The sequence below is a fragment of the Orycteropus afer genome, unplaced genomic scaffold (genome assembly GCF_000298275.1).
Source record: "Orycteropus afer afer isolate SDZICR_OR568_19922 unplaced genomic scaffold, OryAfe1.0 scaffold00700, whole genome shotgun sequence".
Taxonomy (NCBI): Eukaryota; Metazoa; Chordata; class Mammalia; order Tubulidentata; family Orycteropodidae; genus Orycteropus; species Orycteropus afer.
The window spans coordinates 1,025,576-1,026,457 of record NW_006922287.1 but is presented as its reverse complement, the minus strand read 5'-3'; the positions used below and the strand labels follow the sequence as shown (position 1 = coordinate 1,026,457).

Below are 882 nucleotides of genomic sequence, written 5' to 3'. Positions count from 1 at the left end.
TGTTGTTGTTGTTAACATGCTGTCAAGTAGGACCCAATTCATAGCGACCCCTCCTTGGGTATCTGAGGGAATATCACTGTGGAAATAGATTGCCCAACTTTCCTTCTGAGGAGTGGCTGGTGGGTTTGAACCACCAGCCTTCTGGTTACCAGTCAAGTGCCTTAGGCACTGCGCTACCAGGGACACCTACATCTTCCAAAATGATCATTTGGTCCTGTGCTTATGTTGAATAAATTTGAAAAAGTGGAGTACTTACATGTTGAAAGATACATGCCTTTTCTATTCCATGTTACAGATCTCTCGGGTTATTCGTACTCCCCGGGGCAACGCCCTCCTCGTTGGTGTGGGCGGATCTGGGAAGCAGAGCTTGACAAGATTGGCTTCATTCATTGCTGGCTACTCTTCCTTCCAGATCACTCTGACAAGGTATGTTTCTCCGTTTCACTTACTTACTCTAAAATGGATTTTGAACAAGAGTCTCAGAGACCACCTGAAGTTAAGGATGCATTTTTTCTTATAATGAATCATCATAATTTTCCATCGTAAATGTGGACTTACCATCTTTGCTTTTCAGCCTCTGTAGATGACCGTGAAGTTTTCACATGAATAATAATTTGCATTTGATATCCAGAGTAAGGGAGGGAGGGGCCATTAAGCAACCAGGTAGACTAAGTGCTATATTAGGTGTTATTCTATATGTAAGTATAAAAAGCAAAATTCAACTAACTTTAAATACTTGCATTTCTTACATGTGTTAATTCTTTTCCTTTAGTGTGTTTTAATAACACTGTTATAATTCCATTCTTGAGTCTATATGTATCTTGTGTTTAGAGGCTACATTTCATTCATCGTTCACTATCTGAAGAATAGTGCAAGCACAAT

At 39.8% G+C, this 882-nt stretch overlaps 1 protein-coding gene across 1 annotated transcript in view; it reads left to right on the top strand.

Moving 5' to 3' along the window:
- Positions 1-882, top strand: part of LOC103211144 (dynein axonemal heavy chain 5) — a 240,282-nt gene that overhangs the window by 124,855 nt on the left and 114,545 nt on the right. The window contains exon 20 of the mRNA XM_007957061.1: positions 296-426. Within this exon, the coding sequence (XP_007955252.1) occupies positions 296-426 (131 nt within the window). The remainder of the gene's footprint in view (positions 1-295; positions 427-882) is intronic.